This window comes from Carcharhinus amblyrhynchos, chromosome 12, assembly GCF_965287045.1.
Source record: "Carcharhinus amblyrhynchos chromosome 12, sCarAmb.v2.hapA, whole genome shotgun sequence".
Lineage (NCBI taxonomy): Eukaryota > Metazoa > Chordata > Chondrichthyes > Carcharhiniformes > Carcharhinidae > Carcharhinus > Carcharhinus amblyrhynchos.
The window spans coordinates 87,281,699-87,305,330 of NC_137335.1; the positions used below are offsets into that span (position 1 = coordinate 87,281,699).

General features: G+C 45.6%; 2 protein-coding genes across 2 annotated transcripts in view; one reads left to right on the forward strand and one right to left on the reverse strand.

The window, feature by feature from the left end:
• Positions 1–4,379, forward strand: part of preb (prolactin regulatory element binding) — an 81,335-nt gene extending 76,956 nt beyond the window's left edge. Inside the window, exon 9 of the mRNA XM_080200888.1 lies at positions 1,238–4,379. Within this exon, the coding sequence (XP_080057014.1) occupies positions 1,238–1,332 (95 nt within the window). The 3' untranslated portion in view covers positions 1,333–4,379. The remainder of the gene's footprint in view (positions 1–1,237) is intronic.
• A 6,308-nt stretch (positions 4,380–10,687) lies between these two features.
• emilin1b (elastin microfibril interfacer 1b) overlaps positions 10,688–23,632 on the reverse strand; it is a 75,292-nt gene continuing 62,347 nt past the window's right edge. The window contains exons 5-7 of the mRNA XM_080200889.1: positions 13,267–13,302; positions 11,369–11,503; positions 10,688–11,276 (exon numbers count right to left, since the gene is read on the reverse strand). Coding sequence (XP_080057015.1) covers positions 10,948–11,276; positions 11,369–11,503; positions 13,267–13,302 — 500 coding nt within the window. The 3' untranslated portion in view covers positions 10,688–10,947. The remainder of the gene's footprint in view (positions 11,277–11,368; positions 11,504–13,266; positions 13,303–23,632) is intronic.

Genomic DNA, 23,632 nt, shown 5'->3' on the forward strand with positions numbered 1-23,632 from the left:
GAAATCTTTCTGGCGTGGCCTCAATGTAACTCCAGACTCTCGGCAATGTAATTAATTCTTAACTGCTCCCCTGAAATGGCCAAGCGAGACATTCAATTTAAGGGCAACTAGGGATGGAAAATCGATGCTGGTCTTTCCAGCAATGCCCACGTCCCATGAAAGAAATTAAAGAAAAGCTCAAATTGGTGCCTCATATTTGCATTTAACATACTTGAGCTGACAAAATATTGAACCATTGGGGAAGATCAAACTTTCCCATCTGCTGTGTCCATTCTTGTTACCATCCAGTGAAAAGTATGGAACCTTTCTTGATTACACTCTCTGACAACACAAGGAATTGGACCAGGAGTAAAACATTGAGCCATTTCTGCCTTTCAGTTCCATCATGGCTGATATTGGACTTTAACTCCATTCTCCTGCCCCATCCCTTAATTTTCTGAGGGACAAAAAAATCTCTTTCTCACCCTTAAATGTGTTCAGCAATAGAGCATTCACAAACTTCTGGAGGAGAGAATTTCAAAGATTCACAACTCTGAGTGAAATAATTTTTCCTTATCTAAGTCCTGTATAATTCTCCCCTCACCTGATTGACATTAAAGCACTATGGCTCTAGGATATTTCATTACTCTAAACTAGGATTCTTTAGGTTTATTTATTAGTGTTACAAGTAGGCTTACATTAACACTGCAATGAAGTTACTGTGAAAATCCCCGAGGCACCACGCTCCGGCACCTGTTTGGGCACACTGAGAGAAAATTTAACTAGGCTAACGCACTTAACCTGCACATCTTTCGGACTGTAGGAGGAAACCGAAGCACCTGGAGGAAACCCATGCAGATACAGGGAGAACATGCTGGCTCCACACAGACAGTGATCCAAGCCAGGAATTAAATCTGGGTCCCTGGCGCCATGAGGCAGCAGCGATAACCGTTGTGCCACCATGCAGCTGTTTCCTCCCAGGGCTCAATCCCAAACTGGCTGGTGTGCTCCTGATCCTTGGTCCCACAGGGGGCAGAGTGTGATCCTGAACTGGACTCTCCCTCACTGGGCACGGTGTCATAATTCCCAGGGTTCAGCCTAACCCTAATGTCCCATACTCTGGGCCTCCGTCTTGCATTGTGTCGAGCATTTCTCTGATGAGGAGACAGATGTCATGGTGTATTTTACTTGAATATGTTTAAGTATTGCTTCGTATTGTGACGGGATGGATGATTAACCAGACTGGTTTGATTTACAGATATGTTCCCAGTCTGGGTGGTTTTGCTGCTGTGTGGACTGATCATCGTGCTCACAATTGTCCTTTTGCAGCATCTGTTTCCAGGGCTCTTGTAAGGTCCGTTCTCAGGATGATGCTGTTCAAGTTTACATCTGATGGAAGCCACACTGGGCTGAAAGTTATCTGCAAACAACCAACCTGTGTTGTCTGCTTCAATATGAACTGGCCATCAATTAGTTTCAGTGAATGCCCAGAGACACACTTTATAATTCTGCAAAACAAGGAAACGTGAAAAGCTGAACAGACCAGTTCACACCAGGCCCCAAAGAGTCAGAACCGTCCAGTTATTAATAATTATACTTCCAACTAGATTGTCTTTGATTACATTTCCCCGACGATCTCGCTGTCCCAATCTCTCACTCGCCCTCGCCGTCTCCCGCCGCCCCAATTTCTGATGTTTTTATCTTCCTGAGGTTTTCCAAAACAATAATGTTATCCATGGTAGTAGCTGATCTGCAAAGATGTCCATTTAATTTGTCCTGTGGCATTTTGTTCTGTTAAGTGACAGCATTTCACATCAACATCCAGTGAACTCCTTCCCCTTTCACCCGGAATTAACCGTGTTCAATTATGTTGTTCAAGTGCCCTGCTGAGTATTAATATTTTAAAACCATGCAGTACAAATAGGACAGGGTCTGTTCTCACCGGAAAATATGTTACCTCCACAAACCCCACTCCCCCCATGACCTGATACTTTACTACCAATCACCTTCAGCTTCAAACCTCCTGCTGATTCAGCCCTGTCCTGATCTATCTCCCTCACAATTTCTAACCCATCATATGAAGGGTATCACTGGGTCAGATGTTAGCAGCTGGAGTTCATTGGGGTCACGTGGTGAGATGGAGGCTTTGGGATCAGATGCAGGAACTTGGGTCATTGGGGTTGGGTATGGAGGGGTCACTGGGTCAGATGTTAGGAGATGGGGAGGTAAATGTGAGGTGGTTGGGATAATAGGATGGGGGAGATGTTGGAGGAGAGGAGTAATGGAGGGTCAGATCGACATGAAAACTGCTGACCTCTGCTTGCTCTTTACGTTTTATAGGTCCTCTTCACTACTGATATGCTCAATGTACCATTCAAAACATGTCTGCAAAATGTTTGTTGAAGGGATGTTCTTTATCAACTCTACAGTAAACATTATATTTTAAAGAGTCAACATTTATGCGTTTGTGACTGTCTCACTGTAGTGTCTATACTGAAGTTATAATTAGAATCGTACAACGCAGAAGAGGCCCTTCAGCTCATCAAGTCTGCACTGACATGCGAGAAACACTTGTTTCCCATCCCATTTACCAGCACTTGGCCCATAGCCCCGAATGCTGATGTGCCAAGTGTTCATCCAGGTAAAGGATGTGAGACAATCCGCTGCTACTACACTCCCAAATAGTGCACTCCAGACCATCACCACCCTCTGAGTAAAAAGGTTATTTCTCACATCCCCACGAAACTTCCTGTCTGTCACCTTGAACCGATGTCCTCTCATGACTGATCCTTCAACTGAGAACAGCTGCTCCTTATCCACTCTTTCCTTGTCTCTTATAATTTCGTACACCTCATACAGGTCGCCCCTCAGTCTTCTCTGCTCCAACGAAAACAACCAAGCCTATCAAACCCCTCAAATATTCCATCCCAGACAGCATTCTGGCGAATCTCCTCTGCACCCCTTCCAAAGTGTTCTCGTCCTTCTGATAATGTGTACTTGATGTTTAATGGGCGAGGCTGTAAATCTGGCCATCCTTAACATTGAGACCCAGTGTGGACAACTGGGATGAGAGCGTTCCTCACACTCGTGAGATTTAAATCTACTGTAACTCGCTGTGAAAAGACAGATTCCTGATAGCCTAGAGGAAACTGTAATCTATATCTAACTGTGTGTTATATCTGCCAAAGTAGTGTTTGATAGGGACAATGTGAATGTAACTTTACCTTGTATGTAACGACATTTTGTACCTGCGCTGAGAGTGTTTAGGGGGACAGTGAAGAATAAACTTTATATCTAACCCTGGGCTGTACTTGTCCTGAGAGTATGTGATGGGGACAGTGTAGAGGGAGCTTTACTCTGAACAAAGAACAAAGAAAATTACATCACAGGAACGGGCCTTTGGCCCTCCAAGACTGCACAGACCATACTGCCCGATTTAACCAAAAACACCCCCCCCCCCCCCCCCAACTTCCTCCCAAGCCCTTCTGGGGACCATATCCCTCTATTCCCATCCTATTCATGTACCTGTCAAGACACCCCTTAAAAGTCACTACCATATCTGCTTCCACTACCTCCCCCAGCAATGAATTAAAGGGTTATGGGGAGAGGGCGGGAATGTGGAACTGAGCCACGACAGATCAGCCATGATCTTATTGAATGGCGGGGCAGGCTCGAGGGGCTAGATGGCCTACTCCTGCTCCTATTTCTTATGTTCTTATATCTGTTCCTCAATCTCCCACTAGCAGTTGGGTAGCCTACAGTAAATCCCCAACATTGTGACTACACCTTTCCTATTCCTGAGCTGTACCCATATTGCCTCTCTGTATCTGACTCCGTGCTGTACCTGTCCTGGGAGTGTTTGATGGGGACAGTGTAGGAGGAGCTTTACTCTGTATCTAACCCCGTGCTGTACCTGTCCTGGGAGTGTTTGATGGGGGCAGTGTAGGAGGAGCTTTTCTCTGTATCTAACCCTATGCTGTACCTGTCCTGGGAGTGTTTAATGGGACAGTGTAGAGGGAGCTTTACTCTTTATCTGACTCTGTGCTGAGTCTGTCCTAGAAATGTTTGATGGGGACAGTGTAGAGAGAACTTTGTATCTAACCCCATGCTGTACCTGTACAGGGAGTGTTTGATGGGGGACAGTGTAGAATCATAGAAAAACTACAGCACAAACAAGCCCTTCAGCCCACAAGTTAGAACATAGAACACTACAGCACAAACAGGCCCTTCGGCCCATGAGTTGCACCGATCACATCAACACCTACCAATCTATAGACCTATCTATAACCCCCAATCCCATAAAACCCCATGTACTCATCCAGAAGTCTTTTAAAAGACCCCAGCGAGTTCGCCTCCACCACCACTGACGGCAGCCGATTCCATTCACTCACCACCCTCTGAGTGAAAAACTTACCCCTAACATCACTTCTGTACTTTCCTCCCCGCACCTTAAATCTGTGTCCTCTCGTAGCGACCATTTCAACCCAGGGAAATAGCCTCTGAGAATCCACCCTATCTATTCCTCTCAACATTTTATAAACTTCTATCAGGTCGCCTCTCAACCTTCGTCTCTCCAGGGAAAAGAGACCCAGCTCCCTCAACCTAACTTCATAAGGCATGCCTCCCAGTCCAGGCAACATCCTTGTAAATCTCCTCTGTACCCTTTCAATAGCTTCTACGTCTTTCCTATAGTGAGGCGACCAGAACTGCGCACAGTACTCCAAATGAGGCCTGACAAGGGTCTTATAAAGTTGCAGCATTACCTCCCGATTCCTAAACTCAATCCCTCGATTAATGAAGGCCAGTACACCATACGCCTTCTTGACCACCTCTTCCACCTGCGAGGCTGATTTAAGAGTCCTGTGGACCCGGACCCCAAGATCCTTCTGCTCTTCAACACTACTAAGACTTCTGCCCTTGATAGTGTACTCGTTCATCCCGTTGGTTCTGCCAAAATGGACGACGACGCATTTATCCGCGTTGAAGTCCATCTGCCACTTCTCCGCCCAGTCCTGCATCCTATTTATGTCCTGCTGCAACTTTTGACATCCTTCCAGACCATCCACAACACCACCGACCTTCATGTCATCAGCGAACTTACTTACCCATCCCTCCACTTCCTCATCCAGGTCATTTATGAAAATGACAAACAGCAAGGGTCCTAGAACAGATCCCTGGGGCACGCCACTGGTGACTGACCTCCATTCAGAAAAAGACCCATCCACAACCACTCTCTGCCTTCTGCAGGCAAGATGTGGGTATGCCGGCGTTGGACTGGCGTAAACACAGTAAAAAGTCTGACAACACCAGGTTTTAGTCCAACCTATTTATTTGATAATATACTCGCTAGCTTTCGGGGTTACCCCCTTCGTCAGGTGAATGGAGAGTTCTGGCCTCAGACAGAGCATATAAAGCACAGACAGTTTAGAGATTACTGATTAAAATGGCAAGCCAGTTCTGGATCCACAAGGCCAAAGGCCCTTGGATCCCATGCCCTCTCACCTTCTCAAGAAGTCTTGCATGGGGGCCCTTATCAAGTTGCGCCAATCTTATCTCTACCCACTAGGCCTACCTATAACTCGCAATCCTATTAAGTCCAGAAGTACTCATTCAGAAGTCTCTTAAAAGATCCTAACGATTTTGCCTCCACCACCACTAACGTCAGCCGATTCCACTCACCCACACCCTCTGAGTGAAAAACTTACCCCTGACATCTCCTCTGTACCTACTCCCCAGCACCTTAAACCTGTGTCCTCTCGTGGCAGCCATTTCAGCCCTGGGGAAGAGCCGCTGAGAGTCCATCTGATCAATACCCCTCAACATCTTATAAACCTCTATCAGGTCCCCTCTCATCCTTCGTCTCTTTAAGGAGAAAAGACCGAGCTCTCTCACCCTATCCTCATAAGGCATGCCACCCAATCCAGGTAACATCCTTGTAAATCTCCTCTGCACCTTTCTATGGCTTCCACATCCTTCCTGCAATGAGGCGACCAGAACTGAGCACAGTACTCCAAGTGGGGTTTGACCAAGGTCTTATACAGCTGCAGCATTATCTCCCGACTCCTAAACACAATTCCTCAATTGATGAAGGCCAGTACACCATACGCCTTCTTAACCACAAGGGTTAGAGGGAGCTTTATTCTGTATCTAACCCTGTGCTGTACCTGTCCTGAGAGTGTTTGATGGGGACAGTGTAGAGGGAGCTTTACTCTGTATCTAACCCCGTGCTGTACCTGTCCTGGGAGTGTTTGATGGGGGGACAGTGTAGAGGGAGCTTTACTCTGTATCTAACCCCGTGCTGCACCTGTCCTGGGAGTGTTTGATGGGGACAGTGTAGAGGGAGCTTTACTCTGTATCTAACCCCGTGCTGTACCCGTCCTGGCAGTGTTTGATGGGGACAGTGTCGAGGGAGCTTTACTCTGTATCTAACCCCGTGCTGTACCTGTCCTGGGAGTGTTTGATGGGGATAGTGTAGAGGGAGCTTTACTGTGTATCTAACCCCATGCTGTTCCTGTCCTGGGAGTGTTTGATGGGGACAGTGTCGAGGGAGCTTTACTCTGTATCTAACCCTGTGCTGAGAAATTACAATGCAGGCACTGGGCAGCTGATTTAAGATTGTTTATTTCTCTAGACTTTTACCTTCAACCTCAATATTAATTTCTTAAAGAAATTAAAATTATTTGTTTTATTATTTCCTGATGTTTAGGGTGCGAATTTGGTGTTTAAAATATTGTAAATAAAGCAGAAAAGATAAGGAGCATGTGTGGGTCCGTATTGTGTTTTAATCCCACAACCAACAAATCAAATCTAAGATCTGCAGACTTGTTGCATCCAGTTGTAATTGGTGGTGGACAATTAAACAACTCACTGGAGGAGGAGTCTCCACAAATATCCCCATCCTCAATGGTGGAGGAGCCCTGTATATCAGTGCAAAAGACTGAAGCATTCGCAGCAATCTTCAGCCAGAAGTGCCAAGTGAATGATCCAGCTCAGCCTCCCCCAGCATCACTGATATCAGTCTTCAGCCAATTAGATTCACTCCATGTGATTTCAAGAACTGGCTGAACAGATACTGCAAAGGCTATGGGCCCTGAAAGAACTTGCTGCATCCTTAGCCAAGCTGTTCCAGTACAGTTACAACACTGCCATATACCCACCAATGTGTAAAATTGCCCAGTTCTGTTCTGTACACAAGAAACAGGATACATTCAACCTGGCCAATTACTGCCCAGTCTACTCACCATCATCAGAAAGAGTCATCAACAAGAGGCACTTACTGAGCAATAACCTGCTCACAGATGCTCAGTTTTCGTTTCACTAGGGTCACTCAGCTCCTGACCTCATTACAGCCGCGGGTCAAACATGGTCAAAAGCGCTGAATTCCAGAGGTGAGGTGAGAGTGACAGCCCTCGACATCAAGGAGCTCTCGCAAATATGAAGTCAATGATTGGAGTCATACCTGGTACATAGGAAGATGGTTGGAGGTCAAACATCTCAGCTCTAGGGCATCACTGCAGGCGTTCCTCAGGGTAGTGTCCTAGGCCCAACCATCTTCAGCTGCTTCATCAATGACCTTCCTTCCATCTTAAGGTCAGAAATGGGGATGTTTGCTGATGACTGCACAGCATTCAGCAACATTCCTGATACTGAAGCAATCCATTGCCAAATGCAGCAAGACCTGGACGCCATCCAGACTTGAGCTGACAAGTAACATTCGTGCCACAGAAGTGCCAGGTAGTGACAATTTCCAACAAGAGCAAATCTAACCATCTCTCCTTTAATGGCATTGTCATTGCTGAATCTCCCACTATCAACTTGCTGGGTGTAACCATTGCCAGAAACTGAACTCCTCAATTTAAACTCCCCCATTTTTTCCAGTGGACTCTTGTGTGGTCCACTGTCAAAGACTTTCTGAAAATCCATGCTTATCACATCATTGCATGAAGTCTTCAGGGTAATGTTCGAGGCCCAGCCATCTTCAGATGCTTCATCAATGACCTTCTTTCCATCTTGAAGTCAAAAGTGGGGTTCGCTGATGAATGCACAATGTTCAGGATCATTAGACACTTCTCAAATACTGAAGCAACCTGTGTCCAAATACAGCAAGACCTGGACAATATGCAGGCTTGGCCTGACAAGTGGCAAATAACATTCGTGCCACACACGTGTCCGGCCATGACCATCTCCAACAAGAAAGGATCTGACAATTGCCCGTTGATATTCAATGGCATTGCTAATTCTCCCACTATCAACATCCAATGGGTTAGCACTAATCAGAACTGAACTGGACTAGCCATATAATAGCAGTGGTGCAATGGTATGGTCACTGGATCAGTAAGTTGGAGGCCCAATAGGTATGAATCTCACCATGGAAATTAGAATTCAATAAAAAATCTAATGATGAAGCTGTCGTCAATTGTTATAAAAAAAACCTATCTGGTTCACTAATGTTCTTTAGGGAAGGAAATCTACCATCTAACTGTGCAAAGGTAAGTGGCAGGTCAGATAATTTGTCAGAATATAAAGAACAGCAGAGAATGACTAAAAGGTTAATCAGAAGGGAAAAATTTGAGTACGTAAGGATGCTATCTAGAAATGTAAAAACAGATGGCAAGAGTTTCTTCAGGTATTTAAAAAGAAAGAGTAAGATGTGTTGGTCCTCTAGACTGTGAGAATGGGGAGTTAGATAATAAGGAAATGACAGATGAACAAATAGTTTTCTTCTGTTTTTAACAATAGAAGATACAAAACATTCCCGTGATAGGTGCAAATCAGGAGATACAGGGAGACAGGAACTTAGTGAAATTATAAAGAAAGAGTTAAATTTTCAGCTTGGTCACCATTCATCAGTCACAGGCTTGAAATGTTAATTTTATTTCTCTCTCCGCAGGAACTTGCCAGCATATTCTCTTTTGATTTCATATTTCCATTAACTCCCATAAGGAAGATGTAGTTTCATTTAAAGATATTACCAGATAATACTGTAAAAAGCAAAAACTAACAGATTTATTAAATGAGTGGTCTGTAACTATTTCCGCAGTAGAGAAAGGAAAAAATGCTAAAGGGCTAAAATATAAATCAGAGAGGAAGTTACTGGATTGAAAATAGTTGTAGTGAAAATACTGACGCTGTTGAACTTGCTACAGTAGAATCTCTGGTTTCAACACCACTTTCCTCACCTGCTCCCCCGATTCCCTAAAAGCTCAAAAATCTATCTCAGCCACAAATATAATCAACAATGGAACATCCACGACCCTTTGGGACAGAGAATGTATTGTATTTATTGTGCATTTTCCAGGTGTGGTCTCAACATAATTTTGTACAACTGTAGAACAACCTATTAATCCCCTTGCAATAAAGGCTGGCATGTCATTGCCTTTCTAATTGCTTATTCCTAATTTTAACCGTTCCTTGCACAAGTACACCCAAGTCCTTTTGAACATCAACATTTACAAGTTTTACACCTTTTTAAAAAAATTCTGCTTTGCTATTTTAAAATGAATAACTTCAGCCTGCTCCACATTATTCTCCACTTTTCACTTTGCCCACGCACTTAATTAGGGTGGGAGAGAGAAACTGGATAGTGCCAGGCCTGTCTGTTAATGAGTGTGAGACAGTCACTGGAGTTTGTTATAAAGTAAATTATTAAGCAAATATGAACAGATCAGTCAGTGTGAATTTGTAAAGGTCGTTCATGTGTGATTAATAAAGATGATTAAGGTGGATAATGGATGACATAGGCTGGGTTGCTTATTTCTTGGCTGGTGCTGTCATGATGGGCAGAATGGCCTCCTGTGTAATTTTACTACATATTCTAAATATCTGAACAGAAAGAATGTTTCACAAGATGAGAAGTGGCAATGAAGCACTCCTTAAGAGAGGAAGCACAGAAAAGATGGGCTGATGAGACTTAACAAAAATGAGAAAGCACTGAGTTGCCTCTGGTTGGCTTGCGTAGATAGTTGGTGAAGCTGGAGATGATAGGGATTCTTTCACATTCTTTTCAGGTATTTAGAATATATAGACAGTTGCACAGGCGGTCACTCTGCCCATCGTGTGTACTCATTTTTTATTTGTCTTTGGGTGTAAGCTTTGCTGACAAGATCAGTATTTACAGGCAGAGACAAATTTCACTATTTGACAATTTCCAAAATTTAACCTTAACTCATTAAGTAAATGGTGGAACTGAATATCACCAACGCACAGTTCAATCTCTAGGCAGTTTTGTGCGCCTGTCTCCTTGACTTGCCGCTTAGTGGCATTAACTATGATTAGCAACCTTCTGACAGCAAGAACATGGAATCAAGAGGGACACACATGTAGCTTAGGATTGATTTAGTTTTGATTTAGTTTTGATTTAGGATTGATTTAGTTTTGATTTAGGATTGATTTAGTTTTGATTTAGGATTGATTTAGTTTTTACTCCTTGGAAATACCTTGGAGCTATTTTTCAGGATCAAAAATGTTTCAGGAAGAGAAAACGGGGAAAATGTTTGGGATCAGTGCAGGCTCCACAAAACCTGAAGTGAATAAAATGAGACAATCCCAGCAGTACAAACGTGGGCATTTGATTTATAACCAACCACCTCAGAACTGATTGTTTTCAATAAGAGAGACTCCGTTCCTTTGCAGTTATGGAATCCTTCCCTTTCAGCCCAGCTACTAAATTCCCCCCAAACAAGCAGCTGATTCCGGAGTCTCTTCTGCATTGTAGACAAATAGATCTTTAATTAAATGCTGGTCATTTTGAAAAGATAAAATAGAGGTTATCAAGTCCTCTCCACACAGCATCAGTTAATGTTGGAGATTGCTACAAAACTTGTTTTCTGTTAAATAATTCAGCAGTGGTGTGGAGATAAGGCTCTCAATCTCCAATTTGGTGTGAAAGAGCTCTGAATATATTGCTGTTTAAATACTGCTCCCCCCTCCCCTCTCCCAACAAAAGCCAGGACATAGGGAAACAACTCATTAAATGTCCTCATCTTCATATAAAAGAACCCCATTAAAAACTGTCAAGGGTTCGTCCGAATGGGCTAGTTTGCCCGTCACCAGGTCAATGCACACTGTGTCTCCTTGGCGGAGAGGTAAGATGATGTTGAAGATCCCTAGCGATCCTGAGATAGGTTGAGCCCCCACCACAGGCCTGTTTTCCAGCCCCTCCGGTTGGAAACCCCCTGAGTCAATCCTTGCCAGTCCTATGTTGGACTTGGCGAGAACAGCTTCAATCCGCTGGTTGCGATGTCCAGTCAGAATTGCACTAATGAAGTATCGGCCATCATATGGAACGGTAAAGATACCTGTAAACAGGAGAGAGTGCTCAGAAGGTTAGAATGTGAGAAACACAGGTCAGACGCTCAGCAGTGGTCTCGATGGAGTACTCAGGCCTCACCTGTGCTTGGATTATAATGGCTTCCTTCATTCACCAGCACGTTATCAAACAGTATGGTTCCAGGATTGAGTTGAGGAGTGGTGAGGGCCGCAGAGAATGAGATCCGTTCAATGAAGGCGTCTTCACCTGCGGGACCTGAGAGAATCAGTTACAGAGATTAAAATAGCCTGAATAAAGCTCAGCACTCAGGAAGCAAAGGGAGGAACACGAGGTGAAAAGGCGGGGGTTGGGGGGGCGGACACTGGATCTGAGGCAGTAAATTATTTTTTAATTTCACTTTATGGTGTGTGTGTGTGGCTGAGCCAGTATTTATTGCCCATCCCTAACTCGAAGAACAAAGAAAATTACAGCTCAGAAACAGGCCTTTTGGCCCTTCTTGTCTGTGCTGAACCATTTTTCTGTCTAGTCCCACTGACCTGCACTTGGACCATATCCCTCCACACCCCTCTCATCCATGAACCTGTCCAAGTTTTTCTTAAATGTTAAAAGTGACCCCACATTTACCACTTCATCCGGCAGCTCATTTCACAGTCCCACCTCTCTCTGCGTGAAGAAGCCCCCCCTAATATTCCCTTTAAACTTTTCCCCCTTCACCCATAACCCATGTCCTCCAGTTGTTTTATTCCCCTAGCCTCAGTGGAAAAAGCCTGCTTGCATTCACTCTATCTATACCCATCAAAATCTTATACACCTCTATCGAATCTCCCCTCATTCTTCTACACTCCAGGGAATAAAGTCCTAACCTATTCAATCTCTCTCTGTAACTCAGTTTCTCAAGTCCCAGCAACATCCTTGTAAACCTTCCTTTAACCTTATTAATATCCTTCCTGTAATTAGGTGACCAAAACTGCACACAGTACTCTAAATTCAGCCTCACTAATGTCTTATACAACCTCACCATAACATTCCAACTCTTATACTGCACCGACCATTCTGTTCAACTGAACTAAAAACCCCTACCCTTCTGGAGACCATATCCCTCCATTCCCATCCTGTTCATATATTTAAGATGCTCCTTAAAAGTCACTACTGCATCTGCTTCCACTACCTCTCCCGGCAACGAGTTCCAGGCACCCATTATCCTCTGTGTAAAAAATCTGCCTCATAAATCTCCTTTAAACCTTGCCCCTTGCAACTTAAACCTGTGCCCCATAGTAATTGACTCTTCTGCCCTGGGAAAAAGCTTCTGACTATCCACTCTGTCCAGGCCTCTCGTAATCTTGTAGACTTCTATCAGGTCTCTCCCTCAACCTCCGTCACTCCAGTGAGAACAAACCAGATTCCTCCAACCTCTCCTCATAGCTAATACCCTCCATACCAGGCAACATCCTGGTAAATCTTTTCTGTACCCTCTCAAAACCTCCACATCCTTCTGGTAGTGAGGCAACCAGAATTGAACACTATATTCCAAGTGCGGCCTAACTAAGGTTCTATAAAGCTGCAACCAGCCCAGACACGGAAAAGATTGACAGATTGATGGCGCTTTCTCATTTCTCTCCCTCCATTTCAGAGGGCAGTTACGAGCCAACCACATTGCTGTGGCTCTGGAGTCACATGTAGGCCAGATCAGGTAAGGACGGCAGATTTCCTTCCGTAAAGGACATAAAGTGAACCAGATGCGTTTTTCTAACAATCGACGATGGTTTCATGGTCATCAATAGACTCTTAATTTCAGATATTTTTAATTGAATTCAAATTCCACCATCTGTGGCGGCAGGATTTTAATCCAGATCCTGAGTGCTTCTTCTGGGTCACTGGATTACTAGCCCAGTGACAATACCACTGTGCCACTGACTAAGTGTGGCAAGGTATATTTCAAGGATGCTGATGGAATAGTCTGGAAGGTTGGCATGCTGGGAAGGAACAGGAAACAATTGGTAAAATTGGGCGTGCCCTACCTTGTGGTCCAGGGGGTCCGGGGGGTCCTTCAATTTCTGGAAAGGACAAGAACATAATGAAGAACCAGATTTGGATTCTTGTTCTTTGCTGTTCATCATTGAAATAAGGAAATCAGTTAAACCATTGATCTATTATTAAACCAATAAAACCAATTAATTAGATACCAACCTAGCAATGCTTGACCTACTGCCCCATAAACCCTTATTGTCACCCGGCCCCCACACTCATTACACCATCCTCCTGTTCTAGGGGCCAGACTCAAGTGGCTGAGCTATTTAATTTGCTTCCCACCATCAACACAGGGGTGCAGGATGTCTCAGAGAGGGTAGAGGGAATTTTGAAGGGCAAAGGGACCCTGGCTGATGTAATTGTACACATAGGAGAGAAGGATGTAAGAAGGAAGAGCAGAGGGGATATACGAAGGCAGTTCAGGAAATTGGGGGCCAGGCTGAAGAGCAGGGCCTCCAGGGTGGCAATCTCTGGGCTGCTGCCAGTGCCCAGTAATAGTGGTGCTAGGAATAATGAGATCCTACAGCTGAATGCATGGCTGAAGGATTGGTGCAAGACAGAGGGTTTTGCTTTTGTAGACCATTGGGAAGTCTTTGTGAGGGAAGGGCACCTGTACAGGAGGGATGGGGAACATTTAAATGGGGAGGACACTAATATTTTAGCTGGGAGGTTAGCTGGAGTGTTTCGGCAAGGCGAAAAACTGCAGCAGGCGACGGTGCAGAGGGACCTCGGGGTCCTTGTGCATGAGTCGCAAAAACCCAGCCTGCAAGTGCAGCAGGTGGTCAGGAAGGCGAATGGGATGCTGGCCTTCATAGCGAGGGGGATTGAATATAAAAGTAGGGAGGTCTTGCTGCAGCTGTATAGGGCATTGGTGAGGCCGCAGCTGGAGTACTGTGTGCAGTTTTGGGCGCCGCACCTGCGCAAGGATATTTTGGCCCTGGAGGGAGTGCAGAGGAGGTTTACTAGGCTGATACCGGAGTTGAGGGGGTTGAGCTATGAGGAGAGGCTGAATAAACTAGGCTTGTACTCGTTAGAGTTTAGAAGAATGAGGGGAGATCTCATTGAGACGTATAAGATGATGAATGGGATGGATAGGATAGAGGTGGAAAGACTCTTCCCGCTCAAAAAAGACAGTAGGACTAGGGGGCACAGCCTCAAGATAAAGGGGGGGCGGTTCAGAACGGAGTTGAGGAGGAACTTCTTCACTCAAAGGGTGGTGAATCTCTGGAATTCTCTGCCCGTTGAAGTGGTGGAGGCTGCCTCGCTAAATATTTTTAAGAAGCGGGTTGATGGGTTTTTGATAAGAGAGGGGATTAAGGGTTATGGGGAGAGGGCGGGAAAGTGGAACTGAGCCACGACAGATCAGCCATGATCTTATTGAATGGCGGGGCAGGCTCGAAGGGCCAGATGGCCTACTCCTGCTCCTATTTCTTATGTTCTTATGTTCTTATGTTCTAATATGGAGGGGAGGCGGGGAGGAGACCAATAGCTCAGTAGGCACTGGGATTGGGAGCGAGTTGGGTGACAGGGTAAGTTTGGATGAGAGGAAAGTTCCCTGGGAGAAGGAGGATCCGAGTGGGCCTGGGGGTCTTTAGTGCATCTGTTTTAACGTGAGGAGTGTGACGGGTAAAACAGATGAACTTAAGGCATTAATGTTCGTGAGGAATTTAGATGTGGTGGCAGTGACAGAGATGTGGTTAAAGGAAGGGCAGGACTGGCAGCTAAATATTCCTGGGTATAAGTGTTTTAGGCGTGACAGAGGAGGGTCGAAAAGAGGAGGGGGAGTGGCGCTGTTAGTTAGGGAGCACATCACAGCGGTGCAGAGGGAGGATAATATAGAGGGGTTAGGAATTGAGTCTCTGTGGGTGGAGTTGAGGAATAGGAAGGGAGTGATTACTATGCTAGGGGTGTACTACAGACCGCCCGACAGCCCGCGAGCAGTGGAAGAGGGTATATGTAGAGACATTTTGGATAAGTGTAGGAAGAACAGGGTTGTTGTAGTGGGAGATTTTAATCTCCCTGGGGTGGATTGGAAGGTGACTAGAGCTGGGGATTCGGACGGGGAGGAATTTGTATGATGTGTATTGGAAGGGTCCTTGGAGCAGTATGTAGATAGCCCGACTAGAATGGGGGCGATACTGGATTTGGTTCTGGGTAATGAGCCGGGTCAGGTGGTTGAGGTTGCAGTAGGTGAACATGTGGCTAATAGTGACCACAACTCCGTCTACTTTAGGATACTAATGGAAAAAGATAAGTTCTATCCTAAGGGGAGGGTGCTAAATTGGGAGAAGGCTAGATACAGCCAGATTAGGCAGGAGCTTAGGGATACAGACCGGGATAGGCTGTTGGAGGGCAAGTCCACATTAGGTATGTGGGAGTATTTCAAGGGAAAACTGAAATGGGTGCAGGAAAGGCATGTGCCGGGTAAGAGGAAGGATGGGAAAGATAGGATTAGAGAGCCGTGGATTACTAGGGATATTGAGGACTTGGTCAGGAAGAAATGAGAGGCGTATGTTAGGTCTAAGCAACTGGGAACGGAGAGAGCGTTGGAGTACAGAGAGAGTAGGAGGGATCTCAAACGGGGAGTTAGGAGAGCAAAAAGGGGGCATGAAATGGCTTTGGCAGAGAGGATTAAGGAAAATCCAAAGGCGTTTTACTCCTATGTCAGGAACAAAAGGGTGGTTAGAGGAAAAATCGGTCCCCTCAGGGACAGAGGAGGGGAACTGTGCTTAGAGTCCAAGGGAATGGGGGAGATCCTGAATGAATACTTTACGTCGGTATTCACGAAGGAGAGGGGCTTGATGTCTGGTACAGTCTTGGAGGGAGCTGTAGACCAGTTGAAGGAACTATCCATTACGAGGGAGGAAGTGTTAGGGCTTTTAGGTAGCATTAAAACTGATAAATTTCCGGGGCCTGATGGCATTTATCCTAGGCTGCTTAGGGAGGCGAGGGATGAAATTGCTGGGCCTCTGACGCAAATCTTTGTCTCTTCTTTGGACACAGGTGAGGTCCCAGAGGACTGGAGGATAGCGAACGTGGTACTGTTGTTTAAAAAGGGTAGGAGGGATAACCCTGGTAACTATAGGCCAGTGAGTTTGACGTCAATGGTAGGCAAGTTGATGGAGAGGATTCTTAGGGATAGGACGTATGAGCATTTAGAGCGTTGCGATCTGATTAGGGATACGCAGCATGGCTTTGTAAAGGGGAAGTCTTGCCTTACGAATCTGGTAGAATCTTTTGAGGTGGTGACAAAAACGGTCGACGAAGGACGAGCCGTTGATATCGTCTATATGGATTTCAGTAAGGCGTTTGACAAAGTCCCTCATGGTAGGTTGGTTGAAAAGATTAAGGCTCATGGAATACAAGGCCAGGTATCTAGATGGGTTGAGAACTGGCTTGGTAAGAGGAGACAGAGTAGTAGTGGAAGGGTCCTTTTCTAGCTGGAGGTCTGTCACTAGTGGTGTTCCGCAGTGCTCAGTACTGGGACCTCTTCTTTTTGTAATATACATCAATGACTTGGAAGAGGGAGTAAGTGGTGTGATCAGCAAATTTGCTGATGACACTAAGATGGCTGGATCGGCAGGCAGTGAGGAGCAGTGTCTGGCAATGCAACAGGATATTGATAGGCTGGTATATTGGGCAGATATTTGGCAAATGGAGTTTAATCCGGATAAATGTGAGGTGATGCATTTTGGCCGAAATAATGTAGGGGGGAGTTATATGATAAAGGGTAGACCTATAAAGAGTATAGAAACGCAGCGGGACCTGGGGGTGCAAGCGCACAAGTCTTTGAAGGTGGCAGTACAAGTGGAGAAGGTTGTGAAGAAAGCTTATGGTATGTTAGCCTTTATAGGAAGGGGTATAGAGTATAAGAGCTGGAGTCTAATGTTGCAGCTGTATAGAACGTTGGTTAGGTCGCATTTGGAGTACTGCGTCCAGTTCTGGTCGCCTTACTACCGGAAGGACGTGGAGACTCTGGAGAGAGTGCAGAGGAGGTTTACCAGGATGCTGCCTGGTATGGAAGGACTGAGTTATGAGGAAAGATTGAGCAAACTGGGGCTGTTTTCCCTTGAAAGACGATGACTGAGGGGAGATCTAATAGAGGTATATAAGATTATGAAGGGTAGAGTAAACAGAGGTAAGCTTTTTCCTAGGTTGGAAACGCACATTACGAGGGGCCACGGGTTTACAGTGAGGGGGGAGAGGTATAACACAGATGTTAGAGGGAGGTTTTTCACACAGAGGGTAGTGGGGGTATGGAATGCTCTGCCAAGCAAGGTGGTGGAGGCAGGCATGCTGGAGTTGTTTAAGAGTTACTTAGGTAGGCACATGAGCGGGATGGAGATGGGGGGATATAGGACACTGTTTTAAATAAGGTTCAGTAGCCTTGGGACGTCCCTGGGAATCAATTGATTCCTATGGACCTTCCAACATATTTTCTGGCTCACTTGTTTCACTTGGGGATTCCCTTGGATGTTTGTATAAGGATGTGCATGTTATTGATGTTTTTCTCTTTTAATCCACAGGTGCTTCAGTCTGCCTTGTTGTCCAACAAAGGGCAAACACGCAATGGGTCGTATGAGGGCAGCTCTTGGTTGTTTTGAGAATAGCCTAGTACTTCACGTCGTTAGTGTGTGCTTAAACTGGACCAGATACTGGGCAAGACGACAGCTCAGTGACTATCACTGTTTGCTGTGCAGACACATGGATTTGGGCCGGTGTCTGTGGGAGTTTGCACATTCTCCCCATGCTTGCGTGGGTTTTCTCCAGGTGCTCTGGTTTCCTCCCACACCCCAAAGATGTGCTGTTAGGCTGATTGGTGTAACAAATTGTCCCTAAATTAGTCTTCCCTCAATGCCATAAGCATAGACAAGGGTCATTGGTGGAGTGGGGCTCATAATGTTAAAATGGCGGTGTGGGCTCGTTGGGCCAAAGGGACTGTTTCCCGGGCTGTTTTGTTCTTTGTTCTTTTTTTGTTAACACACAAATCATATTGAAACAACAATGGCGGTAGCACTGAGTGTCATGTGTGAGAAGGTGACAACTGGATTCATTCGCAGTCAGTAGTAGTATGAGAAAAGTGTGAGTTTTAGTCAAAACTGTCTTCACATTGCTTCTACAAAGAACAAAGAAAATTCCAGAACAGGAACAGACCCTTTGGCCCTCCAAACCTGCACTGACCATGCTGCCAGACTTAACTAAAACCCCCTACCCTTCCGGGGACCACATCCCTCTATTCCCATCCTATTCATGGATTTGTCAGATGTCCCTTAAAACTCACTATCATATCTGCTTCCAATATCTACCCCGGCAACATGTTCCAGGCACCCACCACCCTCTGTGTAAAAATACTTGTCTCGTACATCTCATAGAACATGGAACACTCTCCTCTAAACCCTGCCTCTTGCACCTTAAACCTGTGCCTCCTGGTAATTGACTCTTCCACCCTGGGAAAAAGCTTCTGACTGTCCACTCTGTCCATGCCCCTCATAATCTTGTAAGTTTCTATTAGGACTCCCTTCAACTTCTGTTGTTCCAGTGAGAACAAACCAAGTTTTTCCAACCTCTCCTCATAGCTAATGCCCGCCATACCAGGCAACATCCTGGTAAATCTTTTCTGTACCCTCTCCAAAACCCCCACATAAGAACATAAGAAATAGGAGCAGGAGTAGGCCATCTAGCCCCTCGAGCTTGCCCCGCCATCATGGCTGATCTGAAGTGGATCAGTTCCACTCTCCCACTTTCTCCCCATAACCCTTAATTCCCTTGTCTATCAGAAATCTATCTACCCATAACTTAAATATATTTAGCGAGGTAGCCTCCACCACTTCAACGGGCAGAGAATTCCAGAGATTCACCACCCTTTGAGTGAAGAAGTTCCTCCTCAACTCCGATCTAAACTGCCCCCCCCACCTTATTTTGAGACTGTCTCCTCTAATTCTGTTTTCCTTTCTAAGCAGGAAGAATCTCTCTACCTCTACCCTATCTAGCCCCTTCGTTATCTTATATGTCTCTATAAGATCCCCTCTCAGCCTTCTAAACTCTAACGAGTACAGACCCAGTCTATTCAATCCCTCTTCATGAGCTAACCCCCTCATCTCCGGTATCAGCCTGGTGAACCTTCTCTGCACTCCTTCCAAGGCCAATATATCCTTTCACAAATGTGGCGACCAAAACTGCACACAGTGCTCCAGCTGCGGCCTCACCAGTGCCCCGTACAGTTGCAGCAAGACCTCCCTGCTTTTATATTCTATCCCCCTCACTATAAAGGCCAATATTCCATTCACCTTCTTGATCATCTGCTGTACCTGCAGATTGGGTTTTTGCGATTTGTGCACAAGGTCCCCCAGGTCCCTCTGCACCGTAGCATGCTGCAGCTTTTCACCCTTTAAATAGTAATCCCTCCTACTATTATTCCTGCCAAAGTGGATAACCTCACACTTGCTAATGTTACACTCCATCTGCCAGGTACTCGCCCACTCGCTCAGCCTATCCAGATCTCTCTGCAGACTTTCTACACCCTCCGCACAATTTGCTTTTCCACTCATCTTCGTGTCATCAGCAAATTTCGTTACCCTACACTCAGCCCCCTCCTCCAGATCATCTATGTAAATGGTAAACAGTTGAGGCCCCAGCACCGATCCCTACGGCACTCCACTGGTCACCAACTGCCAACCAGAATAGCACCCATTGATTCCAACTCTCTGCTTCCTGTTAGACAGCCAATCCTCTATCCACGCTAACACCTTACCCCCAACTCCATGCACCCTAACCTTTTGCAGCAACCTTTTGTGAGGCACCTTATCAAACGCCTTTTGGAAATCTAAAAACACCACATCCACCGGTTCCCCTCTGTCTACCGCACTAGTCACATCCTCATAGAAATCCAATAAATTCGTTAAGCACGGCTTCCCCTTAACGAACCCGTGCTGCGTCTACTTGATCAAACCGTTCTTTTCTAGGTGTCTTGCTATTTCTTCTTTGATGACGGATTCTAGCATTTCCTAGCATTCTAGCACATCATTCTAGCAGTGCTGTGACCAGAATTGAACACTATATTTCAATTGCAGCCTAACTAAAGTTCTATAAATCTGCAACATGACCTGTCAATTTTTAAACTCAATGCCCTGGCCAATGAAGGCAAGTATGCTATATGCCTTTTTGACTATCTCCTCCAACTGCATTGTCACTTTCAGTGACCTGTGTACCTGTACACCCAGATCCCTTTGCCTATCAATACTCTTAAGGGTTCTGCCATTTACTGTATATTTCCTATCAGTATTAGACCTTCCAAAATGCATTACTTCACATTTGTCCGGATTAAACTCCATCTGCCATCTCTCTGCCCAAGTCTCCAACTGACAGATAGGCTGGAAAATTGGGCAGAGAAATGGCAGATGGAATTTAATCCAGATAAATGCAAAGTGATGCATTTTGGTAGAACTAATGTAGTGGGGGAGCTATACAATAAATGGCAGAACCATCAAGAGTATAGACACACAGACGGACCTGGGTGTGCAAGTCCACAGATCCCTAAAGGTGGCAGCACAGGTGGAGAAGGTGGTGAAGGAGGCATATGGCATGCTTGCCTTTATAGGACAAGGTATAGAGTATAAAAATTGGCGTCTGATGTTACAGCTGTATAGAATGTTGGTTAGGCTACATTTAGAGTACTGCTTCCAGTTCTGGTCACTGCACTACCAGAAGGACGTGGAGGCCTTGGAGAGAGTGCAGAGAAAGTTTACCGGGATGTTGCCTGGCATGGTGGATCTTAGCTATGAGGAGAGATTGGGTAAACTGGGGTTGTGCTCCCTGGAAAGACGGAGGTTGAAGGGAGACCTAATAGAGGTGTATAAAATTATGAGGGGTATGGATAGGGTGAACAGTGGGAAGCTCTTTCTCAGGTCGGAGGTGACAAACACAAGGGGTCACAGATTCAAGGTGAGAGGGGTGAGGTTTAACTCAGATATCAGAGGGATGTATTTTACACAGAGGGTGGTGGAGGCGAACACGCTGGGATCGTTTAAGACTTATCTGGATAGTCACATGAGCAGACTGGGAATGGAGGAATACAGAAGAATGGTCTAGTTGGACCAATGAGCAGCGCAGGCTTGGAGGGCCGAAGGGCCTGTTTCTTGTGCTATATTGTTCTTTGATCTATATCCTGCTGTATCCTCTAATGGTCCTCATCACTATCCGCAAATCCACCAACCTTTGTGTCATCAGCAAACTTACTAATCAATCCAGTTACATTTTCCTTCAAATCATTGATGTATATATACACATATAAACAGCAAAGATCCCAGCACTGATCCCTGAGGAACGCCATTTGTCACAGCCCTCCATTCAGAAATGCAGCCTTCTACTGCTACCCTCTGTCTTCTATGACTGAGCCAGTTCTGTATCCACTTTGCCAGCTCACCTCTGATTCCAAATGACTTCACCTTCTGTACCAGTCGGCCAAGAGGGACCTTGTCAAAGGCCTTACTGAAGTCCATGTACTGCCAGAGGTAGTAGTGGAGGCAGGAACAATTTTGTCTTTCAAAAAGCATTTAGACAATTACATGGGTAAGATGGGTTTAGTCGGAGGTGTGGTAGATAGTGATGAAGGGTGTCATAGTTTGCAGGAAGACTTAGACAGGTTGCAGAGCTGGGCCGAGAGGTGGCGGATGGAGTTTAATGCGGAGAAGTGTGAGGTAATTCACTTTGGTAGGAATAACAGATGTGTCGAGTATAGGGCTAACGGGAGGACTTTGAATAGAGTGGAGGAGCAGAGGGATCTAGGTGTATGTGTACATAGATCCCTGAAAGTTGGGAGTCAAGTAGATAAGGTTGTTAAGAAGGCATACGGTGTCTTGGCGTTTATTGGTAGGGGGATTGAATTTAGGAGTCGCAGCGTCATGATGCAACTGTACACAACTCTGGTGCGGCCGCACTTGGAGTATTGTGTGCAGTTCTGGTCCCCACATTACAGGAAGGATGTGGAGGCTTTGAAGAGGGTGCAGAGGAGGTTTACCAGGATGTTGCCTGGTATGGAGGGGAGGTCCTATGAGGAGAGGCTGAGGGATTTGGGGTTGTTTTCGCTGGAAAGAAGGCGGCTAAGAGGGGATCTTATTGAAACATATAAGATGATTAGAGGTTTAGATAGGGTGGATAGTAATAGCCTTTTTCCTCTGATGGAGAAATCTAGCACGAGGGGGCATGGCTTTAAATTAAGGGGTGATAGTTATAGGACGGATGTCAGGGGTAAGTTCTTTACCCAGAGGGTGGTGAGGGATTGGAATGCCCTGCCTGCTGCGGTTGTAAATGCGCCTAGTTTGGGGGCGTTTAAGAGATCCGTGGATAGGTTTATGGACGAAAAGGGATTGGTTTAGGTTAGAGGGTCATTGTTTTTTAACTGGTCGGCGCAACATCGTGGGCCGAAGGGCCTGTTCTGCGCTGTAATGTTCTATGTTCTATGTTCTAGAGGGATATGGGCCAAATGCAGGCAATTGGGACTAGCTTGGGGTTTAAAAAAAGGGACAGCATGGACAAGTTGGGCCAAGGGGTCTGTTTCCATGCTGTAAATCTCTATAACCCTAATATCCACTGCCCTACCTCATCAATCATCTTTGTCACTTCCTCGAAAAACGCGATTAATTTAGTGAGGCACAACTTCCCCTTCACAAAACTATGTTGCCTCTCACTAATACATCCACTTATTTCCAAGTGGGAGTAAATCCTGTCTCGAAGAATCCTTTCCAATAATTTCCCTACCACTGACGTAAGGCTCGCTGGCCTGTAATTACCTGAATCATTCTTGCTAACCTTTTTAAACAAAGGAACAATATTGGTTATTCTCCAATCCTCTGGGACCTCCCCTGTTGCCAGTGAGGATACAAAGATTTCTTTCAAAGCCCTAGCAATTTCCTCCCCTTGCCTCTCTCAGTATTCTGGGGTATATTCCATCAGGCCTTGGGAACTTGTCTACCTTAATGTTTCTCAAGAACTCCAACACTTCCTCCTTTTTGATCTCAACATGACTCAAACTCAAATGGAATTTAATGTTGGCAAGTGTGAGGTGGTCCACTTTGGTAGGAAGAATGGTAGGAAGGACTATTACTTACGTGGCGAAAAACTGCAGCAGGCGACAGTGCAGAGGGACCTCGGGGTCCTTGTGCATGAGTCGCAAAAACCCAGCCTGCAGGTGCAGCAGGTGGTCAGGAAGGCGAATGGGATGCTGGCCTTCATAGCGAGGGGGATTGAATATAAAAGTAGGGAGGTCTTGCTGCAGCTGTATAGGGCATTGGTGAGGCCGCAGCTGGAGTACTGTGTGCAGTTTTGGGCGCCGCACCTGCGCAAGGATATTTTGGCCTT